General features: G+C 47.2%; 1 protein-coding gene across 2 annotated transcripts in view; it reads left to right on the top strand.

The window, feature by feature from the left end:
• Window positions 1-18,195, top strand: part of DOCK11 (dedicator of cytokinesis 11) — a 79,866-nt gene that overhangs the window by 2,496 nt on the left and 59,175 nt on the right. For both annotated transcript variants that reach the window (XM_080553589.1, XM_080553588.1), the window contains exons 2-6: window positions 13,141-13,257; window positions 13,482-13,571; window positions 14,279-14,361; window positions 14,880-14,949; window positions 17,216-17,311. In XM_080553589.1, coding sequence (XP_080409715.1) covers window positions 13,141-13,257; window positions 13,482-13,571; window positions 14,279-14,361; window positions 14,880-14,949; window positions 17,216-17,311 — 456 coding nt within the window. The remainder of the gene's footprint in view (window positions 1-13,140; window positions 13,258-13,481; window positions 13,572-14,278; window positions 14,362-14,879; window positions 14,950-17,215; window positions 17,312-18,195) is intronic.

Raw genomic sequence — 18,195 nt, 5'->3', positions numbered from 1 at the left:
CTGGAGTGAAGTCAATGCGAGCTTTGTCGCTAACTTCTGGCAGGGCTTTGCTCTTTTGCGAAAGGGAAGCAGCAGAAAGGGTGGTGCTTGGGCTTCCCAGCAAAGAGAGGCTGCCCAGAGCTTCACCCCCAGCCTTCCTGAGGTGGCCTGGGTTGCCCATGTCCCGCCCGTTGCCCTTTGCACCAGCTGCTAGGATGCAGCCATTGCTCTTCCTGTCATGATTTCAGGGGAGCTGTGGTCCTGATCTGTAGCAGTGAAAGGCTAGGCTGTGGTGGGGAGCCCGGGGCACTTCAGTCCCCCTGGATGGGGAAGGATGAAGCGCAGCTTTCACTTGGTGCCGTTCTGTTTCTTCTTCCTGTGCTGGTGTTCCCAGTGTCCTGGCTGTCATTCGGGCCTTGCGTCACGTTCACAGACGGGCTGCGTAGAGGAGGTCTTGGCAAGAAAAAAGACTTCAGCAGGAATCCCTTGAAAGCACACACAGCCCTACAAAGCGCTGCTGCAAGCACCTAGGGTGCTGCAGGCACCAGGGCATGTGGGAACCCCGATTCTGCCTGCACACTTTTCTTTGCAAAGCTGCAGGGCAGATTGTATCAAATTCAGCTTTGAATGGCCCCGGATGCATGCTACCGATTATAAATCATTGGACAGAGATTTGGCAGAATAACAGACAAACAAGGTCACTGTTGAAATAGAAAAATGCAAAAGCATTAAATTGTCTGGTGGGATAAATGACATGCAAAACAATGAAGGAAAAAAATTCAAGATTTGGTTAAAGAGAGGAACAGTCAAAGCACAAGTGTGATAACTGACACCACTCTTAACCAAGGGATTACCTGCAGTTTAAACCTTGGGGCACCAATAGTAAAATACTGTGTTAAAACTGCAACTTCAGAGCCAGAGTACAAAGTGCTGATGCTATCTGAGAGGGGTAGCGAGGCCAGACCTCAGGCAAGAAAAGGAGCAGCCAGGGGACCTTCGACAGTGAATAGACACTGGTGGCTTTGGCTCAGATATTCAGTGAAATCTCCCTCCTCTCCACGTTTGGGATGTTGCTGACTATTAATGTGAAGGTCGTGTGGTGAGGCAGGGGAAACCTGCATGGAGCCGCCCGCCATGGTCGGACCTGCGCAGCCACGGGAGCGCTGCGGGACAGAGCTCAGCCCTCACCAGGAGGATGCAGCCCTGTGCTCCCCGGTCTGGCAGAGGTGCCTGTGCACCTCTCCTTTTTGCCCCATCTTTGCTTTCCGCTCAAAACGCTATGGGGTATTGTAGAGTTGAGCAGAGCGCGTGTGCTTGAATGAGATCCGTAATCTGTGGCGCTGCCAGAAGAATAGCAAAGGCTCTGCCTTCTGCCTCAGGACCCAGATCGGCTGCACGTGGTCACTTGCATTGTTGGGCCTGGGTGAGCGTAAGGCCAAGGCTTCCCCGTGCCTCCCCACCTCACAGGAGCCGTGCACTCAGCAGCGGCTGGGCCCCGGCGGGGTGAGGGTGGTCTCAAGCCAGTTGCAAGCTTTCCAAAGGTGTCCTTCGCTGTGCTGCGACAGAGAAATGAAATGCGGGAGATGTGAGATCAGAGGAAGAAGCGTTTGACAAAACCCAGGCAATCCATTTTCCCACAGTGCGGCCAAAACCAGTCATCTGGTGGTAATTGCAAGTATCCCCCAAATATTCTGATTTTCTTTAGGTCGTTTCTATGCAGATTAACTGAAGACGCATTCACTGCTTCACCACAGAGGTTTACACAGGATGCAGACCCAGAGCATCGTACCTGGGCAGCTGCAGCTGTGCAGGCTTTCCCCAAGCTGGGTGTCAGCCCGCTCTGCGGGGCATCCCGAGGCGCAGCTCGGTGCCATGTGTCCCGTGCACGCAGACACAGCTTGGTGCCGTGTGCCCCACGCGCTCTGGCACGCTCACAGCTCTCAGCCACACGTCTGGCAGCACCTGAGCTCCCAGCAATTGCAATGCGGGAGAACCTCTGCTTGCAAACAACTGCGTCAATCCTTGCCGTACAGATGTATTCAAACCGAGAGCACCTTCCCTCCTGTGTTATGCGGTGCGACGGGATGTGCTCCCTGTAACCGCGCCATGAGACTGTGGGCGGCACGCCAGGAGGAGAAGGTGGCTTTTGTTTGATCCTGGTGGGACTGGGTTGGTATGTGTCGCTCGGTTTCAGGCAGACACAAAATAGGAGATAAAAAGCTCCCAAAGAATGATATTAAGAAGGTTTTGACTGGAAGCAAAAAGGCACTTTGTTCTTTCTGTGTTTTTTTCTTTTTTTTTTTTTTTAACATCTTAATCTATATTGTATGTGACTGAATTTATACTCATGCAGGGGAAATCAGCTTTCTGCATAGAATCCTCTTTTAATAAGCTAAATTTGCTTTGATCAATGTGCAGACTGTTTATACGCACTGCTCGTAGCGATCTTAGTGCTCAAGAGAGACACATTATATGCATGTTCCCCCTTGGGTGTAGTCAGTACTCTGTGTTTGCATAACTTCAATAGAAAAAAGAGACGTACTGGAGACGAGGGAGGAAATTCAGCCCTTACTTCAGTGGGTGGGAGTTTTGCTGCCGGTTCAGCTGGGGCAGGCTTTCCTGCTGCGGCTGGCTGCCTCCAGAGGCTGCCACTACCGCTTGCTCGAGTGACTTCTGTGGAAGTGCACACGGTGAGATGATTACTCACAGGGGCTTAGTCAAGAAAACACTTAAACGCATTCTTAAAATTAATCACATACTTTCCCGAATCGGGGCTTGTGTACTGTGAAGGGCTGAATTTTGCTCAGCATCGGCTGGTTGCTGTGACATGGCCTTGGGCAGCGCATGCAGTGGAAGTGGCCTGGTTTGTTCCTGCCTGAGCGCAGCTGGGGTGTGCTCTGGATGAAGGGCACCACTTTACAGGGAGGAGCAAGGCCCCTGCTACACCACACAGCTATTTGGGGCCGCTTCTTAGCAAATCTCCAGCGAATCTCTTACCAACGCCCAGTCCGGAAGAGAGAGCAATACCTCCCCCGTGCATGCCTGTGTGCTGAGGAATGGGTACTGTAGTCTGAGCTGTGGTCACTACAGCCTTTTCTGGAGGGTTTTGGAGACTACAGCAAGCTTCTGGTAGGCATTAAATCCTATCCTTCCCAAAGCATCATTTAAATACGATTCGTCTGAGGAAGAGAGCAAACCAGGCAGCCCTTAAACTCGTGTGCATATACCTCTTGCCACGTTTTGCTGGCTGTGTGGCCAGGGCTTTAGCGCTTGTTGGACAAGGCTGAGAGCGGTTTGTCCTGTGCCAGAGGCAGTGTCATGAAATTGCAGGTGTCCCTGCATCGACAGCATCTGCCCCGACCTGCCACCGTCAATGCAGTGAAACGCCTGGAACAGATGGTTGTTCTTGGTGCCTGCAGCTAGTGCCAGCAATGCAGCTGGGGATTTGGCGCACTCAAAATCCAGCGAGGGGACAGTTCTAGGGCTTTGTTTCATCTCTTTCTGGTATCTGAGGATATTTGCAGAGTCCCTCCCAGGACCAGGATCATTTGAACCTGGGCTGCTGTAGCGCATATTGTAGCATCCTTTCATATAGGCCGTTTGGTGGCTCTTAGAGTGTTTCACTTAAGTCTTTGCACACTGATTTATCATCTCTAATGATGCAAAATTGCACAAAGCTTTTGACATTTCTGTGGCCTAAGAATGCAAATCACAATCACACACGGCAGCTGAACAGCAACCACTCCTGGGGCATATGCGTGGTTTTAGATTTCCCTGTTTAATTGGCCTCCTCACTGCTGTTCTGGCCAAGGAAGAGAAGGATGGTTTTGTACGCCTTTTTGGGCACTGCTGTCATCTTAGAAAGGCTGGAGTGTCTTTCCCTGTTGCCATCTCCCTCCATCTCTTTCATTCCCTTAAAAAGTACAAATCAAAGCTTTCCCTTGCTGACTCCTCTTCCCTTCAGCGCAGCCCTGTCTCATCTCTAACATTTTTCCCTGCATCCTGCTGCTTCTCTAATGGGGTCAGGTCTGCTTGTTCCTAACCCCTTTCTCACCCCTGTCTCCTTTCTTGCTGAACTGCAATTTCTTTCTCCCTCCTATTAATAACTCCTGCCACAGGGCTATCCCTGGAGAACAGCTGTGTGTGGAAGGAGACCCTACCTGCTTCAGTCCAGAGCACTCCATCCTCCCTCCTACATTTTGGCAGCAGTCGGGAGCCTGGGATGCAGGTTAGAGCTGTGCAAGCAGGGTGCAGATGAAGGCCATGGACTGCAGCCTGTATGCCGAGGGCTTGGGGCGGGGGTACCCAGGCAGCAGCAAGGTCCCGCAGCATGGCAGAAGCTGTGGCTTCTCTCGGGTGTTTGGTAGAACTGGGGAATCCACGAGTGTTGATTTTTGTGCAATTCAACCCTGCACATCTGCAGAGTTGCTGCAGGCTGCATGCAGAATCAGGAGAGGAGAAAGGAGTCTCCACCTCTCATCAATCATCAATCATCAGGGAGATGATTGCCTTGGCTCTTCCCACAGCAGGTTGGGGCTTCAGGAAAGTTGCACTGGGCTCAGGTTTTCCCTTGCAGTTCCACCTCTTTCTCCACGCTCCCTTGTCCCTTTGAATAATGCTGGAGCTCGTGCGGATGTCTTCACCTGGGAGAAACTTGGAGGTGCTTCCATCAACAACAGTATTTCATCTGCGGCCGAGCTGAAGCATTGCGGAGCCTGTCCAGCAGCTACAGAGGCCCTCCTGGAGCACTCAGCCACCATGTGTTTACTGGGGAGAACGTGGTTTAACTTTGCAGCCACTGCAGCCCGAAGACGGAGCCGAGATGGGAGCTGACACGATTTCCTGAGCTGGTTAAGTCACCACCGACATCCCTGGGGCCTGACTTCACTGTTGTGGGTGTTCACTCTATTGCTAAGGCAACCCAAAACCAGATTGCGACTTCCTGCTTCGGTTCCCCCTGCGGCGCTGCATGGGCTGGCGCTCAGCTGGCGCCCGGCCGGGCAGAGAAGCAGCTCGCCTCCTCCCGGGGCTGCTCGCCTGCGGGGAGCGGCCGCCCAGTTGGCTCGGCCCGGGGCGAGCGAGATTTCTTGAGTGAAAAACAAGGGTTTTCAAGAGCAGGCAGGAAAGGGAGGGGTTCTGCTTGTGTGCAATTAATTGTTTTCAGATGTTCTGAAGCTGGATCTTCTGGAGATGGTTGCTAAATATAAAACTGATACTACATAAATAAATGATGAAATACCAGTGACATCTGAAAAGCACTTTGGGATGCTGTAGTTAAGAACTTATATAAATATCATGCATTATTGTCGTTATAATTACTATTTCCCTTTTTTAGCATGCCTGTGCTTACAGAATGTTTTGAGAATTCCTATCTGGCAGAAATTCAGCTGTCCCATGGAAACCAGTAGCTTTTTGCCAATTTCTATTAACGCTATTATTTTCAGAAGAGAAAATCAAAGCTGCGCTGTGTTTCCATCTCGCATGCTCTGCAGCAGATGCTCAGCTGGATGCAGGTGCAGCTCTGCTGACACAGAGATGGATGCACTGATCCTTCCCTCTGCTCCTCATGAGGAAGGGCTGGGTTTGAGCCTGGACATAGGATGCCAGGGTATAGGATGAGCACTGCTGGGGCACCCTGCTGAAGGCATCACCTAACATCTCCTCAGCGAGCCTGTGCTGCTGCAGAGGGGATCTGTTTGCTGCTGGAAGAGGAGCAAACAACTGAGAAAAACCCATAAAAGCTGCATGGGAGGAAGCTTTTTTCCAGCCCCTGTCTCCAGACTCATCTCGGCCTTCTGAAGAGCTTCCTCCTGTGCACCCGACCCCTCCACCTGTAAGCTCTGCACGTCCTTCACACGAAGCCCTCGGAGAGCTTTTGGGTCAGGGTTACAGCAGAGTCCTGCACCCTTCCTGCGACGCAGGGTTTTTGTGCCTCCAGCACAGCCAGGATTCCTGTCTGGGCATTTGTCTCGTGTTTCTAAACTTCCTTCTCTCTGGCCAGTGTAAAAATAGTTTTGGCCTGCTCCTACCCCACTTTATTGACTGTTTCTCATCCCTGTGGTTTTACTGTAGCACATCTCTGCGCATCTCTTACTGTGCCGGGCCGTTCCATCCAGCTGAGGGCTGGGTTTGCAGCAGACTCGTAGGCAGGAGCTCCCCACCACCCAGTGAGAGCTGCCTCATTGCCTCCCTCCTGGTTTCTCCTCAAAATGTGGCTTTGCTAAGAAGCCCGCAAACCCCTTGGCAGCAGCAAGGCTGCGTCGTGTTGTGACTGCTGCCATCTGTGCTGACTAACGCTGTCGCCCTGTTTGCCCTTCCTCCCCTGTTTCTCCATTTCCGCCTCTTTCTTCTCTCCTCTGCTTCAGATATTGTTTCGTTTTGCACTGGGTTACAACGGTTCCAGACGTTGAAAAGGCAAGCTCAGGGTCTCTCACTTTTTGTTTTTCTTCCTTATGCCCAGGTTCCTGGAATAATGAGTTGTGTGTGAATCTCAGCTTTTTTAAATGAAGTGCTCTGGCCCTCTCGCAAGCTTGAGCTAGAGCCTGTAAATGTAATCAGACAGCAGTGCAGGAACTGGGAGCAGAGAAAGCGAAAAGTTACCAATGTGCTACTTAAATAAATAAAAACAAAACCAAAAAACTCTTCAGGACCACACGATCTGAGAGTGCTATGACTTGTGATCTTTGAACCCTTGGCTTTGGAAAAGTTTTTCTATGGATAGAAATTCCTCAGTTCTGCGTGTCCATACAGGTTGCCAAATGGGTTTTCTCAGTTCCCAGATTCCATATAAATTCTCCCATGGACTGTCAGGTTTCGTGAGCAAAACCCCAGTTAAGGAGTTTTCTTCTCTGAGTGGTATCTCTGCACTTCCAGATTGCGTACTGTGGTAGGAAGTGGTCCCTCCCTGACAAGGGCTGCTGCCAGTCTCAGAAGTGATGCGACTGTGACTGTTACGGGCAGGGGTAGTTGTGCACCTCCTTTATTTGCCCCTTTAGCTTTGAATCAATTCCCCAGATTTAATTTGTTGTCTGTTTTCTGTGTATCTCACCTACTTGGCCCCTTGGGGTTTGTTTTAAAATTTGGGCTTCGCTAGGCTTTGCACGTAAGTGCATTACCAGATTGCAACAGATGAAGCAGTAAATAAATCAGCTATAAAATCCTCACTAAATTTTGCAGAACAGTTGTACAGTGCGAGGCAATACATTTACATGTACACGTGGTCTGCGCTATTTCCTTTTCTCTCAGGTACCTTAAATAAGCATTGCTTTTAATATACGCATCCCTTGTGTCTCTAGCTGCTTCGTGAGCATGGATTCGTGCCGCTGGCTGACGCTTCCCTTCTGAGGAAGTGAGAAACTGATGTCCCGGGCGCTGCTGAGCCTGCAAGCTTTCCAGTGAGAGGTGCGAGGGAAGTGCTGCAGGAATGGCTGAGCATCACGCAGGGCAAGCCCAGAAGCAACGCGTGCGCTAGCCGTTAGCAAAGCGGCACTCGCAGGGAGAAGCGAAAGCCGAGCGCCGTGCAGCCGTTGCGCTGGGGCTGTGGGTTTTTCTGGGGCTGGCTTCCGCTGTGCAATGGGAAACGTGCGCTGGCAGCCAACGTGGGGCTCGTGTCAACGCAAACAGACGAGCATAGTGGTTAAAACAGAGCCAAACCAGGCGGGTTTGCCATCAAATTGTTTTATTTTTTATATTTTTTTATTTTATTATTTCATATTTTTTATATTGTTTGTTTTAAATAAGAGACAGCCTGAAAGGACTGAAAATATGCATACTTTCTGATAGTTTTCCTTTGGTTTCCGTTTTAAAATATCCTTGAGCAAAACATTTTTCCTTCACTTTCTGTACAGTTGTGTCAATTTGATTATATTTCTTGTAATTATGGGAGAAAAGGATCTCAGAAAGACATTAATCATAGAATAAGCTTTTATTGTGCAACAAAAGTTGCACATTTGTACAGTGTACAAATGCGGGACAGTAGAAGGCAGATGGTCACTCGTTTTTGAGCCATTAAAGTTGAAAATAGAAATGTCCTTCCCAGTATGAATATGTCCAGGTGTTGTTGTGTACCCTTGTTTATAAAGCAAATATAAGGAGTTTGATAAGCTTTGCAAATGGATGCAGAAAGGAGACAATTCAGTCTGACTGCTCCAGATTCCCTCATTTTGGTTAATGGGTTATTCCCTTGCTAATGCTTTCCTTCACCACTATCTCGTGGTATCTGTTCAGCGGAGGTTTGCTCTCGTGCTTTTTTCTCGGCTGGGCAAGCAGAGCAGCGAGGTTGGGAACCTTCACTTGGGGTTTTCCTGGGGCCCAGCTCTTTGTGCTTGTGCTTGGACGAAGGCAGAGCCTAGCGTTGGCGTCTGTGGGCATGTTTCTGTTGAAGTAATTCAATTGAATTTCCTGTTAAAATGCCAGCCAACTTGCTTCTTGGTGGTGAGTCAATACTGTAATAGATTGGCTGTTGTTTTGCCTGTGCTGTTGTCCAAGAGGAGCCTCGTGACCTGACCTGGATGGGGGCTCGGGGTCTGCAGACCCCCCTTTCCCTCGTGCACCGCAGAGCCCCGTGCTCACGAGAGCAACGCTCTCGGGGCAGAAGCAGATGGGAGCAGCACACAGTGTTTTCAGGAACGGTCTGGTGTGCAGGGATTGAACCAGCATTTTTTGTAAGAGAAGTGAGAGGGCTCATCCACAAGGGCTCACTGCGCCCCTCATTAAAATTTTATTTAAAATCACGTTAATTTAGTTTTCTCCTCTGCGAGGTCTTTCCCAGCAAGTCCCGGTTTTTATCCCAGTGCGCTGGGTTGCGGTGCTTTGGGTTGGAAGCTGCTGCTGGGTGTTCTCAGTTTCCCCCTCCTGCCCACCCTAGTACAGGGTGCTGGAGCAAGCCACAGGGCAGCACGGAGAAGCCCTCTGCCAGCCCTGGGTAAGCAGCTGCTCTATGCCTGTCTGGAACAGGCTTGCTTTGGCATCACTGGGTGTTTTTTCCTGCAGAAATGGGTTGGTTTTGTTGCTGGACTGGCAGCATTTCTTTGCACTTGGATATTGGCTTTCCCTGTGGAGGAATTTGTGGTTTCTAAGACTCTAATTGCTTTAGTGTAATAGTTCTTCCTCTGCTTTCGTAATGACTTCGGTGGGTGCCATCTGCTGTTGTGACAGCACGGGGCAGCGTGAGGCTGAGCCTTGTCTGCTGGGAGATGTCTGTGTTAACCAAGCTCATCAGAAAAACTAAGACTTTGAAATCTGATTTTCAGGGCTTAAAGTTTTATCTCCTGCCCTGATGGGACACTGGGCGCTAGGGTGGGCCAAAGGATGAAAAATGTTTGTGATATCCCTACTTACTCTGGAGCTCTGTTTGCAGGGGCGTGAGCACGTCTGGCCCCGTGCAGTTCTGGACAGACGGAGGCGTCCGTGTTTCCTTGGCAGCAGGCCGACAGGCCACATCCTTTTGGTAGCTGTTGCTTTGCTTACATATAGCTTGACCTATATCTTTTGGCTTCGCTTTAGAGACACTGCTGTGGTTCCCCTCGTGGCCTGGGACAAGTTGGTTGTGCAGCGCTGGGTGCAGGGGACAGAGGGCTGCTGTGTGTGGCCACCCTCGTCCTGCACTCTCCTTGCTGCAACAAGCCAATGATGCAGCCTGGGTAAGGAGAGCACTAGGGACTGCGTTTCTAAAGCCCCCAGAGGAGAAATGAAGCCTGTGGGGACTGCAAACCCGCCTGGGGGACATCTCCGTTGGCACCCGCCTCTCGCCTCCTGGAGCTCCCTGGACAATCGGCCGCCCACCCTGGCACTGCAGCAGCCTGCACCACGCTTCCTGCCCGGTATCACCAAACGCACAAGAGGGGAAGGGCGGCAGGGCGTTGTTTTAAAAAGCTTTTTTGTAGCTGCAGCGGACAGTGCTATAAGGGTTTTGAAGCCTCTCACGTGAGAATAAGGGGTCCTCTTTGGTCCTCGAAGTCATTACCCTGTAATTGACATCAACGTTACCATAAAATAACTTTTACAACAACTTCTGGAACATGGTCCATTTCAGAACCGTGTTGCAAACGGGACTGAAAAAAGTGAGGAATTGGGAGGCCTGAATTCAGAGTACCCAAAGCCACTATTTAATGCCACAGCAACGTGCAAGGCTCTTGGAAAGGAATCTAATTTATCATTACAGCTGCTGCTGGGGTGAGGCGAGACCAGGAGCTGGTGGGACCTTTAATGCCGGCAGCGTTGTTGGGATTGCTGCGGTGATGGCAGCGAGAAAGGCGGATTGGGCAGCGGAGTGGCTGAGACTTGGGGATGCCTGACTTGCAAATAGGAGAGCAGCTCATGAATGTCCTAACGTGTTAAGTCACGTTAATGTGCCAGGCTTGGCAAATGTGCAGAAGTGCGTAGCATGCTAACGAAATAAGACCTGTGCTTCAGATGATTAACCAAATTCAGTGAAGCATTTAAAGAACGTGAGGCTGACTGAGGAAAAAAGGGGTTCCTTCTCTCCATCTTCCTGCTGGTTTTTAGGGACTCCTAATTTTCTGGTGATCTCCTTTTACACGAGATTCGTGTGTAAACCAGGTCCTGGCTGCCAGAGCAGGAGCAGCTCCAGGTGTGGTTGTGCCGGTGGCACACAGTGCTGGGGCTGGCAACGCTTGCCTCCCCACATCACAGACTCCCCCCAACCCCCTAGCTTGGCACACATCATGGGCTCTCTGCTGGGCAATGCTGCCCTTCCCCACGCATGTCCTGGTGGGCTGCTCCCTGGGATGCCACAGTGCTGCTGCTGGTCATGCAACAGGAGGCTTGTGAGGTTTCTTCTGGGACTGCATTAGGAGTGAAGCAAAGTTTTCCAGAGAGCGATTAAGAGGAAGCTGTTTCAAATATCTGAGCTAATCCCCGCTGGATTCCAGCGGCACGGAAAATAGAAGTTTTGAATGCAGAAGTGCCTTGGGCAGGAGGTATATTTTCTTCAGTCAAAAGTAAGAGTTTCTTTGTGGGCAGCCAGAAGCAGGGCAGAGTGGGTGCTTGACAAAAGCCACTGCAGAAATCACCCTGACCAGAAGCATCACTTACACTAGTAACACAGGCCTTGATTACACATAGGCTCCTCTCTCTCCTCCTTCAGTGAGCTGCTGGGATACTGTCCTGCTGCTGGGATGCAGTCCTGGGAAACATGTCATGCGAGGTACCCACTTTGCATTTCTGAAGTGCTGTGGGGAAAATATTTCATCTCAGTTTTGCTTTCTGAACATACTACAAGTTTACTGGGCAAGTACCTGGGATGGAAGAACAGCCTCTGCTCAGCAGGGCTGCCCTTTGAGTGGGAAAGGCCAGAGGCAGCCTCAGAGAGACATCTGCCTTCGCTGTTCCAGTCCATCAGACCATCCAGGTCTGCCACAGAGCCTGGATTTTTATTATTTTTTACCACATGCCAAAGTATACCAGAAAAAGGCGAAAAAAAAATCTACAATTCCTTTTTTTTTTTAAGGTGCTTTTGTATGAGAAGATATCAACATACTAAGATTTTCTACAGTGTTTCAGAAAAAGATAAAAACAAGATTAAAACATGACCACCCCTGAATGGCTCTCCCCTGGGACTGTTACCTGCTGATGTGACAACTTTCTCCCCGGAGTCCCAGCACCAGCTCCACTTCAACATAAGAGATGCTCAGCTGTCATTAAAACAAGTGGCTCACATTTGCTGCAAAGGGCTTGATCATATTAATGCATCCTGGAGACTCAGGTGCCAAGGGCATAGGACAGAAACTCTTTGGCTATGATTGCTTTTGGAAGAACAATGTTGATTTCTTCTCTCATGCGTCACAGGCAATGTTGAGTTGTTTGGATGCTCAGTGGCACAGCTGTTTATTTACCTGGTGGTTTTATATGGTGCTGAGCTTTCAATCCTTATTTTTGAGTCATCTTCTTAGGCTGCAGGTTTTGTTGTCTTCAGCAAGAGACTTCCACCAGTCTAATTTTTAATTCAGGGAGCTATGTGAGTAGTTCATCCGGATAAAAAAAAAAAAATCAACTGTGTGGTAAATCTTGCTGCTGTTGGAGAAGCATCTGACATTCCTTTTCCAAGGGTGAAGCGCCCAAGCACACCATCTTGCAAGGGCGTTATCTCCCTGGGGCACGTGCCAGCCTGGCATCGCACAGGCTGGAAGGGTTTTGTTAACACCATCCATAGCACGGCCAGGCACCGACAGTCTTCTGGTAGGAATTCAAAGCAAGGGAAAGTTCATGTATTGGAATTTACTTCCCCTTTTGTTATGAGCATTCTTGTGCATACAGGGTCATGGGTTTGATTTGGTGTCATTTTGACAACTGCAGTGCTAAGTGCCTGACTCTTGCTTATGAAAGCCAAAGTCTAGGAGTGGACAGCTAAGATGACGTTTTCCTACTTTGGAAGTTGTCTTTGTTTTTTTAACATTTTTAAGCTATGTTTTCTGGGCTTGTAGCATGAACAGAAGTAATGCAATGCTAAGCATACTGGCATTCTCCTAATAGTTTTTACTGGGGACTCCAGAGATTATGGAGAAGTTCCTCTTGCTTCTCAGAAATGTAAGTGAGCAAAACCAGGCCCCAGGGTTTTCCAGATGTGGGCTGTGGCTGAGGTGTGATTTACGGAGAGGGCTTTCCAGCCTTTCCGGAGGAATCTTCCTTCCACAGGGAGAGATTCCTGCACTGGAGGTTATTGCAGCCAGCTTACTACCATCCCACCAGCAGCACATTTCCAGAGGTAGCACAACTCTCATCATCTTGTCTAGCAAAACCAGCTTCGAGCTGGTGTAGAGCCCGTATTCCTTCTGAGCTGTGCAGGTGAGCTGCTCGTACTGGTGGAAGCTGAAGCTTGTAGCTGTTAAAGCTGTGGCCTTTCCAGGAGAATTGCTTTCTCCATTAAGAAATTAGAGTGCCTGGAGAAGAACAGCACGGTACTTGCTTTCTTCCTGTAGTTTATTACCAAGCACAAATAACTTAACCCCTTGTTTCCCTCACTGCAATACATGTACATCAGTGGTTCCTTGTATCATGCAAGTATCTGATTGTTGAATTAATAAGCAGTGCATTGGTAACATGGTTTGAAGTTGTCAGACCAAATTAGGCACAAGATGTTAGTTACTGGTTATTTTATATATTATACATCTGTAAATATTCTACCTTCTATTCATCCTACAGGAAAAAACCAAAGTTGTTGAACCCTTGGACTATGAGAACGTGATCCTTCAACGCAAAGTTCAGATCTACAGTGATCCCCTCCGGGACCTGCTGATATTTCCGATTGAAGATGTGTCTGTGAGTTTGCACTGGCTCTTTCTCATGTTTGAGGCTCATTCATCTCCAGTCCTGCTTACTTTGGAAAATTTCCCGCTTGGCTACACGTTGATTTTGGCTGCGTTACTAACACATAAAAGTGAAACAACCCACTGGTGATTTGGGCCCGCCATATTTATTTAAAGCAAGTATCAATTCCTGAAGACCCAGTTTACACTGAAACCATTTTCTCCTTTTCCCTGCAGATCTCAGTTATCAGTCGCCAGAGAAGGACTGTCCAGTCTACGGTGCCAGAAGATGCTCTGAAGAAAGCTCAGAGTCTCTTTGTCAAAGAGGTAGGGGTAAAAGTCCATGCGATGCCCGTCCTCAGCACCTTCTCCCTTAAGCAAGATTCTCTGCTGTAGCTGCTTGTCTATGAGGTTGCAGATCACTTAGTTTATCCTGGGAAGCACTGATCACTGGCAGGGTACTGCACTAGCTAGTTCCTACATGCCTCTTGTATGGCACTTCTTTCCAGCAGGTTTTGTATGCAGACAAGGTGTGTGGCTTGAGCTGCAAGGTGCGGGGCGTGCAGCAGGGCAGGGGCTGGGCTGCACAGCCTCTCTAGCTGCATCCTGAGTGCTGCAGGTTTGTTTTGCTGCTGCTCTCTAAGACCATTCCCTCCAAGTGCAGTGGAAGTAAATGCCAGGTGACGGTCAGTGTTGAATGAGAGGCACAATAGTTCTGAGGGCAGGAAATTGGTGCTTTCTGGAAAGCAGTCCCCTTGCAAATCACTATTCCTTTTTTAAAGTGTTAGAGCTATGTGGATACGAAATCAGCAGCTGTGTGGCAGTCCAGATGCTGTGTGATTTTTGTCTCTGTGCTGAAAAGGTTCCTTATGAAATCTTGTATGGTAGCACAAAAATAAGTGAAGCAGCCTTGTTCACACTTTCCACTTATACTTACATCTTATATCACCCAGCAGTCTGTAACCTTTTGAACTTGTGCATGGTTTTGTTATGCTTTCTGTAGCTTTCAAATACCTGTATTGTTTTCCTTTCAGTGCATTAAAACCTACAGCTCAGACTGGCATGTGGTAAACTACAAATATGAGGAATACTCAGGCGACTTTCGGATGTTGCCATGGTAAGTGTCATGCTCCCTTGGAATACTAATACGTGGTCATGGGACTGTGGTTTGATCAGGCTTAGGAGAAACAGTCTGGCCAAAGTAGGTCTGTTCTGAAGATCTTGCAGGGAAGTGAAGCAACAACGGAGCAACACTGTTGAACAAATTGTGTTAAAATTTGTGAATAATCTTGCAGTCTGATCTGGCTTCTCTTCTAGCAAGATGGAAGATAGATAGATCTGCTTCATCCCTGTGTTGCACAAACGCAAGTCAGCAAAAACTCTGCAAAGGCAGACAGCTAATACAGAGAATGTTAATTACATGCTCCTTGTGCTTAGCTTCAGTGAAGTGCATTCAGAAGTTAGATGTCTTCAGCTGTAAGGGGCTGTAGGTCTCTTGAAATCTTCTGCAGTTGGACGGTTCTGCTGTGCTCTGTAATCTGCAGTTTGACTGTTGGTTGTGGAGCCAGCATCAGGTAGCTGGCTTTGTGCATCCTTGTTTCCCAGTCATTAAAAATGAAAATGTTGTGATTGCAGCAAATCCTTTAGGCCAGACAAGATTCCAAGTCATGTGTTTGAAATCGATGAAGACTTTGAAAAAGACGAGGTAAGGAAAAAGTTTTTTACATATTCCACTCCAAGATCTGTTATAACGAAAATTTCACAAGACAAAGTCAGAATTCAGCTCCCAGGAATGGCTTTACAGTGAAATGCTTCATACTGCAGATATGGGGCCAAAACTGAGACAGTGATTCATTTGAAAGTGTGACAAGATAATCTCTTGGAGCCAAGAGTCTCCTAAATTAGGTGGAAGATTAGCCTTAATGTTTCTCATGGCTTTTTCACTTGATAGAGTCCAGCAACGAAATATGGGAAATAAAAAAAAGGAAGCCAAGAAATTTACTAAGTAAAATTATTTGTGTGAATATAAAAAATAAAATTCTTTTATGTGACCATAATTTAAAGTGGACAGTTTAGTTTCCAGCTACATGGTGATACAGCAATATCAGGGTCCTCTTCTTCAACAGGCTGGCGCTCTGCCTGGTAATCTGCCATTCTTAACCAGTTACTTTTCCCCAACATATTCACAGCACATCAATCTAATTCTGTATACACTCTGCAGATATTCAGAGGCATTCACCTCTTCTGGAAGCTGGCGCCTTTGTGTTTACCTGTCTGCAGGGGAGATTTTGCAGCTTGAGAGCTTTTCCACTTGGAGGAGCTGGGGGTTCTGACAATTGGGATATCTCAAACCTGGCAGTCATTTCGGGAAATATGCATGCCATGTTTTCCCAATGCATATTGCATTTTTGGGGTGGGGCATGGGCATGTTAACATATTTCTTTATCAATTACCATGTGAAGTTTAATTCCCACACTTGACACTAAGAAATTTTAGTTTACAGTCTGAAGAATTTAGTCCAGCTGTTTAAAATCCTCATGGCACCAAGGTGCTGCTGCTGAAGAACAGGAAAGTTTCTGTCTTGCAAAACTGTAGATTTGAAGGGCTGTTTCATACACATTTTTAACAATTGCTATGCATGTCCCACACCTCATGTCTGGACTGGGATGACTTTTTCATAAATGGAAACGTATTGTCAATTTTGGCCTTATTTTTTTTGGCTGCATTGTTGGTTTTCATTACATTGTTAACTTGAGCTGTTACTTCTTTAATAATATCTAATTTTGGCTGGAGACAGAGCTGAGACAGAGCTTATCAGCATGCCTCTGAAAAAGTAAAGGGATAAAAATATGCTATCAGAATTTGGTGGAGACATTTTTTTTTTCCTCTGATCAGTGTCCCAAATATGCAAACAAGTGAAGTTACTGATCTTGACAATGGGAGAGTATTCCAAGTACTTTGGCAGATATTTTGACATTTATGTCTTTTGGCTTGGCCATATCTAAAGGATTCTGTTACAATTTCCTGACAGAGCATTTACATTAGAACTATGCAATGGAAATTTGAGTAAAAGAAATCTCTTGATGAAAAAGGGCGAACCATTATAAAGGATAAATCATTGGTTGTTCTACCCAGAGAAATAAAGCATTAGAAATTTTACTTTTTTCACTGGAAGTTTGACAAGAAAAGAGTGAAAACCTGCCATTTGAGATGCTGGAGATGATATAAACCAGTACCTTGATAGCTCATCAACAGTCAGTCCAGGTCCATCTCTGCTGCTGAGTCACTGGAAAGACCAGGGCAAGTTTTTTCATCAGTCTAGGATCTTGTTTCCCTCCATCTTTAGTGGAGGTCACTGTCGGATATGGATGGAGGGCTGTTCACCCATTCTGGGACCACAGGACAGGACAAAAGATAGAAATCCCAGCCAGTATGCCAAGAACAATGCAGTTGAGTCACTTGAAACTTTTCATTTTGATAAATGTAAAATACGCTAGTTACTTTTCAGTTATTTGGGTTTGCTGTTCTTTTACCTAAATTTAAAATGCAAGTTGATTTGTACAAAAGGAAATGATGAAATAAATCTAATGTTCTGCATTTTGCAACTGTCCAAACAGACCATTTTGAAAATTTCTTGCTTCCCCGGGTTTTTGAAATACTACCTAAGAACCATGCATTTCTTCATTGCAAAATCCATATGCAGCTCTGTCAGCATACATGTAATTTTTCCTTGTTAAAGGTGACCAAAACTAGCCTGTTTCACTTCTTTGTTGGAAAGAGATGACCCTGATATTTTTTTGTGATCACACCGTAAATGTAGCTGTACATGTGTACATTCTACGTGATAGCTGTGTTGCTGTAGTTATCAGTATTGCTTTCCAGTGCAGACGTACCCTCATGTCCAAGGGAAATTTTGCATGGAAGGCAGTTCACGTGACCTCCTCTTTTTACGATCTTTTGCTCTCTTTCAGGATTCCTCATCATTGTGCTCCCAGAAGGGTGGGGTGATAAAGCAAGGCTGGTTGCACAAAGCAAATGTGAACAGCACAATCACTGTTACCATGAAGGTGAGACTGATCCAGCATTATGTTAATCGGAAACGAGACATAACCCCTGTTAAGTTCAGATCGCATCTCTAAAGGTAGCAGGAGTGCAGCAGTGGGTTCAGGTTCGGTTGGGTGTCCATCCCTTTTGTAGAGCATCCCAAGGTAGATTGGAAAACCCAGTCTGGAAAGAGCTTTTGACCCTTCCCTCCCAAGAATATAAGACCAATGCACTTCAAATCATGACAGGCAAGCTGAAGAAGAAGGCAAAGCATGCTCTAGAAAACCAAGACTGTTTTCATAATGAGCAGCTGAGGCTAGGAAGAGGAAGGCAATTTAAATAACTCAAACAGCTGCCCTGCAATGAAGACTTTATGAATAGATAGTTTCCTTGGTGGTAGAAAATATGTACAGAGAACAATTTTAAATTGAAATGACAAGGCTTTGCTCTAAAAGCAGGGATGATGTCACTGAGGAGACGGAGCATTACTGACCTAAAAGCAACAGCTGCATTGTCTCCTGTTCTCCCTTGTACATAATCTGGCATGACATTGCTTAGATTTTGCAGGGGAAGTTTTTTTATAGTTCCACTGAAAGTTTTTGCTGTGGCAATGGGCCTTTCTGTTGCTCCACCATGCAGTTGCCTTCTTAAAGCATAGAGAGAAAGAATATTAGGTAATTACATTCAACTGTGCAGCTGAGGAATGGCTGCAGTGGGGTTCTTTACTTTGTAAGGTCAGTTGCTCTAAGGCTCAATTCAACAAGTTTTACATTCATAAGTGGAACAAGGTAGTTCATATGGCTAATTTTAATTAGAGTTTTAAAATGACTCCTCATGAACTTGAAGGAAATAGAGCAGGGATTTCTGTTTATCTGCTTTTCTGAGCAGCAAGATTGAAGTCATTTCT

Source organism: Anser brachyrhynchus, assembly GCF_964034855.1.
Source record: "Anser brachyrhynchus genome assembly, chromosome: 13".
In the NCBI taxonomy this organism is placed as follows: Eukaryota; Metazoa; Chordata; class Aves; order Anseriformes; family Anatidae; genus Anser; species Anser brachyrhynchus.
Note: the sequence above shows the minus strand (reverse complement) of the source record. Positions and strands in the feature narration are given on the sequence as shown.